The sequence below is a fragment of the Ciona intestinalis genome, chromosome 2 (assembly GCF_000224145.3).
Source record: "Ciona intestinalis chromosome 2, KH, whole genome shotgun sequence".
In the NCBI taxonomy this organism is placed as follows: domain Eukaryota; kingdom Metazoa; phylum Chordata; class Ascidiacea; order Phlebobranchia; family Cionidae; genus Ciona; species Ciona intestinalis.
The window spans coordinates 6,572,748-6,577,565 of record NC_020167.2 but is presented as its reverse complement, the minus strand read 5'-3'; the positions used below and the strand labels follow the sequence as shown (position 1 = coordinate 6,577,565).

Here is a 4,818-nt window from a genome sequence, read left to right as displayed (position 1 = left end):
TACAGAGTCAGTATACCATGTTGGTAAGGATGCCCATGAAACATCATTATACTTACTGAATATAGCAAACATGTGTTTGCAAGGAAGGAAATAATATTTAAAATCTGGGCAAGTGCACTTGGGAAAGTCAGACTCATTTCCCAAATAAACATCATACATTAGTATACCACAACTGCTCCGCACAGTAAATGAAGATGTGTCAACTCGAACAATATCATTAGAGGATATTGCCAAAGCGTTGCATATTCTTTTCATGCAATGATGAACAACATGTTGCGGCCGATTGTGTAGATATGATGGGGTCACAACTTTGTACAGCCTGTATGAACCTGAAGCCAGGGTGTTTTCGTTTGTATATCTGTTAAAGAGAGAAAACAATGCTTACATGGGTAATTGAGAGGTAATGGGTTCAAGTTCGTCGCTGCTACCATTGTGGGCGTATGTTTCCTTGGGCAAGACACTTACCGGCAATTGCTCCAACCCAGTGGTCACTAATGGGTTGTCAAAATTATCAGCCATACATAAAAAACCCAAAAAAATAATCACCCACAAAGTAACATACATGGTAACTCGTAAGCTAGCACGAGGTGTATGAAACAGAACACCCGTGTTGTAACGACTGTCCTTGGATAAATAAGTTACATACGTGGTAACTCCTAAGGGGTCACGAAGTGTATTTAACAGAACACTCGTGTTATAAGGACTGTTGTTTTCCAGCTACGCGAGAATAAAGCAAGTTACATTCATTCATTCATAATGCAGGTAAAACTTACTTTTTTAAGGCCTCTGGAAAAAAGTCATAGTGAAGCACTTTTAAAAGCCCAGATAAAGATTTGTCAACTTGAAACTTCAAGTGACATTCCTTGAGCATTTTGTTTTGTCTCTCCACCCCGTTGTTCGTACCAATTGGCACACGCATCTTCCCCAATCGGTAAAGTGAAACCCATCTCTGCGTGTTTATAAAATAACAATATTAATACAGCTAAATACTCAACCTAAGATTCAATGTTTAATTAAGCCAGAAAAATAAATGACCTCCTTCTGTGGCAACCATGCACTTTGAAAGTAGGTTTGTAGCTTTGCATTTTGTGTATAAGCTTCACTGTTTGTAAGGGAATCTACAGCACTTTTGAGCTCAACCATATTTTCTGCCTTCGCCACTGCTCTCAACCCAGATAAAACTGCCTTTTTTCTGTCTCCAACACCATTATCTGTTTTCTTGACCCATCTTTCCCATGCTTGTTCACGATGGAAGTCACATAGAAGCACTTTACAATCTGATGTAAAAGTGTTACATTAACTTTGGTCACTAAAAATACATACAGTCATATTTCGAATGTTCAAGTCTTAACTAGATTAATTTCTCCCCCAGCAATACTGATAATTTTAAAAAACCAATAAAAATAAAATTTAGTAAAATATATACCTTGAAAACTACTTTCAACAGCATTTATTTCAGCTTCACATTTGTCAGTCATGAAAAACTTTGGGTTCCAGCCAGGTGTCCAAGACTTTAGAATTACAAGAGCTTCCTGAATGTCTGATTGACATTCGTTTTGGAGCACAAAACATGCAACAACTTGATAGTTGACATTGGTCTTTACACAAAGAAAGAACAGTGGCAGTGCATACTTTGATGTCTTATAAGTTGCATCCAGGAGGTAGATATCCTGACCATAACGTAGTAGGAGTCTACTTTGCCAAGCTGTCTGGTATACAAACAGTAATGTTTGTTTGGCATCCACTGCAGTGATATCATCCCCATCAATGTCTTCAATTAATTGTTTGGAACGAATACCGGCAATATAGGGTCTGAAGAGAATGTTATCTTCAGGTAACTTGTGGCACCACTCATCTACCAGTAATTGCACATTTGCTTGGTCAATTTTCGACATTTTTCGTTTTGTGTATGCATTATAATAGGGATTGGTAATGTCTTTTTTTGTCGGAAAAAATCTTCTGTTACTTGATGCTGGAGGCAATGTATTCTTGAAAAGTTCATGAACAACAAATATTCTTAAATGACGTTGTATTTTCATGATGGAGCAAACACGGTCATCGATTAGTTCTCCGACTTTGTCAATCACTCTGCTATCCACTCGTTGTTGGATGCCTGCAGCCTGCATTTTAGGTTAAGAAAAATAAACATCAAGCCTAATTATTCGAGTTACAATTTAGGCATAAACGAGTCGTATTTAACCCTTAGGAGTTGCGTAATGCAAATATGCATTGTGCTGACCCAGCATTTTTACAAGCCTAATGTTATAAAAAATGACACAGTATTAATACGGATTGGCGTTCGACGTATGTGTCCTTGGACAATACACTTAATGAACATATTGCTCCAATCCACCGGTCACTAGTGAGTTGTCCAAATTTTAAGCCATATCAAATAAAAATCATACACAAAGTTTAAAAGTGTGTTAACTTGTAAGCACACGAGGATAAAAAATGCTTGTCCGACTGCGATGTTGCAAAGTTGAGAACAGAAGTTCATGACATTGAGCTGCAGTTTTAGTCTAAGATACTGCTACGAGACTTAGCTCATGACTCGAGGTGGATGAATTTGGTTGGACTGTGTTGTCGATGGAGCATAAATGACTTAAAAGGGCTTTATCAGAAAAAAATGAAACCAAAGTCTAGTAGCAAATCAAATTTTAAACGTAAAGTGTGAATTATCCGGCCTTATCTCACGTAAGCTGTGGTTCGATGTTTAACTTTCGCGGGTAAATTTTGGTTATTTGTAAATTTGAAATTTTGGAAGCATAACTTTACGTTTCAACCCTTCTTTTTTAGCGCGGCAAATACAAAAAAGTAAGCTACTTTACCTCTTCAACAGGATGTCCACTGTGATCATGGATAGAGGGAAACAGTACAATAAAACAACTAACACTGTTTTTTACAGATGAAAAACCGACTGTCTTCAAATGTTGTGATGTTTTCTGTTTTTTCCATTTTTCTTCTGTTTTAACCTTTAAAACAAACATAAGATATGCAAAACATCTTTGATTTGCTACACTCATCAACGTAGTGTAAAAGCTGTCTTGAGTTACCTTATAATGTGGGAAAGTAAGAATCTCCCGAATACTTAAACATGCAGTGCAATTCATTTTCTTTGATCCTTGCACGCAAAGGTATTTTTTTTCCCGTACATGTGGTCAGCTGGACCCTTAAACTGGTTTTGTCGTTTTAAATTCTTTGTTTTATTTCTATCTTTGCCATGTTGACATTCGTATTTTGTGAACGATTTAACAACAAATGGGATGTTTTCTTGTGCATCCCATTGAACTTTACTTTTTCTTAAATCTAATAATAAAAATATATATTTCAGGATTATGTGAGATATATATGTACAAATAATTTACAAATTTACTAACATACCATTTTTTTTTCTTCTCAAGAAAATAAATTTGGTCAAGGTGTCCGTTTCAACATTTTGAATAGCTGTTGTAGCTTCTTGCAAAGTGTTAAACTTAACGATTTGACCAGCTTTGTTTTTATCTGATGTTGTTTCCACCACAGTTTGGTTCTTTAGAAATTGAGTTGATAAAGAAGTATCTTTACCTTCCCTGTATAACATAAATGGAAACGTGGCTTTATATATAGTTGGATAAATGACCTAAACTATTCCTGTGCCGGCAAATTACCATATAGTCAATTGGGAATCGAATTATAAAATAACAGAAAACACAAACTTATGGTTTTCTCTGCAAGGTATGCATTAACATTTCTTAGCTTACAATTTGTATTTTCTGGGCCAAAAGGCAGAAGCATAAACCACTGCACCTAGCCCTAAATGACTAACAACTATAAAAAGTTTTAGTGCAGCACTTACATTTTCAGAAAATGAGTCATGGGTTGAACAATTCTTGTTTTGCAAAGTAAATGTATATCAGTTATAAAATAACTATTTCGCTTTTACTAAAAGAGAAACAAATATAAGTTCGTACGAGTTCTCAACACATTTTCAGAAAATGAGTCATGGGTTGAACAATTCTTGTTTTGCAAAGTAAATGTATATCAGTTATAAAATAACTATTTCGCTTTTACTAAAAGAGAAACAAATATAAGTTCGTACGAGTTCTCAACAGTAGATTGTTAACTTTTGCACAACACATAAACAGTAGATTGTTAACTTTTGCACAACACGTACCCCCACACAAGTAAAATGTTAATTTTTGCACAACACATAACCCCACACAAGTAAAATGTTAATTTTTGCACAACACATATCTCAACAGTAGATTGTTAACTTTTGCACAACACATAAACAGTAGATTGTTAACTTTTGCACAACACGTACCCCCACACAAGTAAAATGTTAATTTTTGCACAACACATAACCCCACACAAGTAAAATGTTAATTTTTGCACAACACATAACCCCACACAAGTAAAATGTTAATTTTTGCACAACACATAACCCCATACAAGTAAAATGTTAATTTTTGCACAACACGTACCCTCACACAAGTAAAATGTTACTTATTGTAAAAACCAACTCCTCCTGTAATACGAACGTATTCTAAACTTTCTGCAACACATTTTTGCAGAAGGCATGCGAGCGACAATTAAAATAAGTGGCGAAATGACTTGTACCGGATTTGGCGTACTGGGTTAAAGTGGGAACCTGCAAAAATATTGCGCGTCTACAACTTCCATGCCAACAACGTGACTTTTTACTAAATCAGATGCCATGTAAGCCCTGTAAATAACAGAGCCATAGAAATATAGGTGTTTATACGACTCTGGTACATAATATTGCCCTAAATTATCTGCCTATAACGAAAGTGAACTAAATGCGATATATTCCCGAAT

The 4,818-nt window shown here is 35.5% G+C and overlaps 2 protein-coding genes and 1 long non-coding RNA gene across 5 annotated transcripts in view; 1 reads left to right on the top strand and 2 right to left on the bottom strand.

Moving 5' to 3' along the window:
* Positions 1 to 1,795, bottom strand: part of LOC113474043 — a 6,767-nt gene extending 4,972 nt beyond the window's left edge. The window contains exons 1-4 of the mRNA XM_026840927.1: positions 1,427 to 1,795; positions 1,036 to 1,277; positions 774 to 949; positions 4 to 358 (exon numbers count right to left, since the gene is read on the bottom strand). Of these exons, the coding sequence (XP_026696728.1) occupies positions 4 to 358; positions 774 to 949; positions 1,036 to 1,277; positions 1,427 to 1,478 (825 nt within the window). The 5' untranslated portion in view covers positions 1,479 to 1,795. The remainder of the gene's footprint in view (positions 1 to 3; positions 359 to 773; positions 950 to 1,035; positions 1,278 to 1,426) is intronic.
* A 10-nt stretch (positions 1,796 to 1,805) lies between these two features.
* LOC100177947 overlaps positions 1,806 to 4,818 on the bottom strand; it is a 3,854-nt gene continuing 841 nt past the window's right edge. Inside the window, exons 2-5 of one of the 3 annotated variants that reach the window (XR_003397521.1) lie at positions 3,964 to 4,233; positions 3,382 to 3,569; positions 2,829 to 3,306; positions 1,806 to 2,120 (exon numbers count right to left, since the gene is read on the bottom strand). Coding sequence is in view for 1 of the 3 variants with exons in the window: in XM_026840478.1 (XP_026696279.1) it covers positions 3,107 to 3,306; positions 3,382 to 3,569; positions 3,836 to 3,855 (408 nt within the window). In the remaining 2 variants the exon portion in view is untranslated. Of the gene's footprint in view, positions 2,121 to 2,828; positions 3,307 to 3,381; positions 3,570 to 3,835; positions 3,943 to 3,963; positions 4,234 to 4,818 lie in introns of those variants that run through there. The other 2 variants (XR_003397522.1, XM_026840478.1) reach the window with 2 other exon arrangements.
* On the top strand, positions 2,441 to 3,333 carry LOC113475755. Its single transcript, XR_003397524.1, has 2 exons — positions 2,441 to 2,569; positions 2,647 to 3,333. It is a non-coding gene; the product is annotated as an uncharacterized LOC113475755 (long non-coding RNA).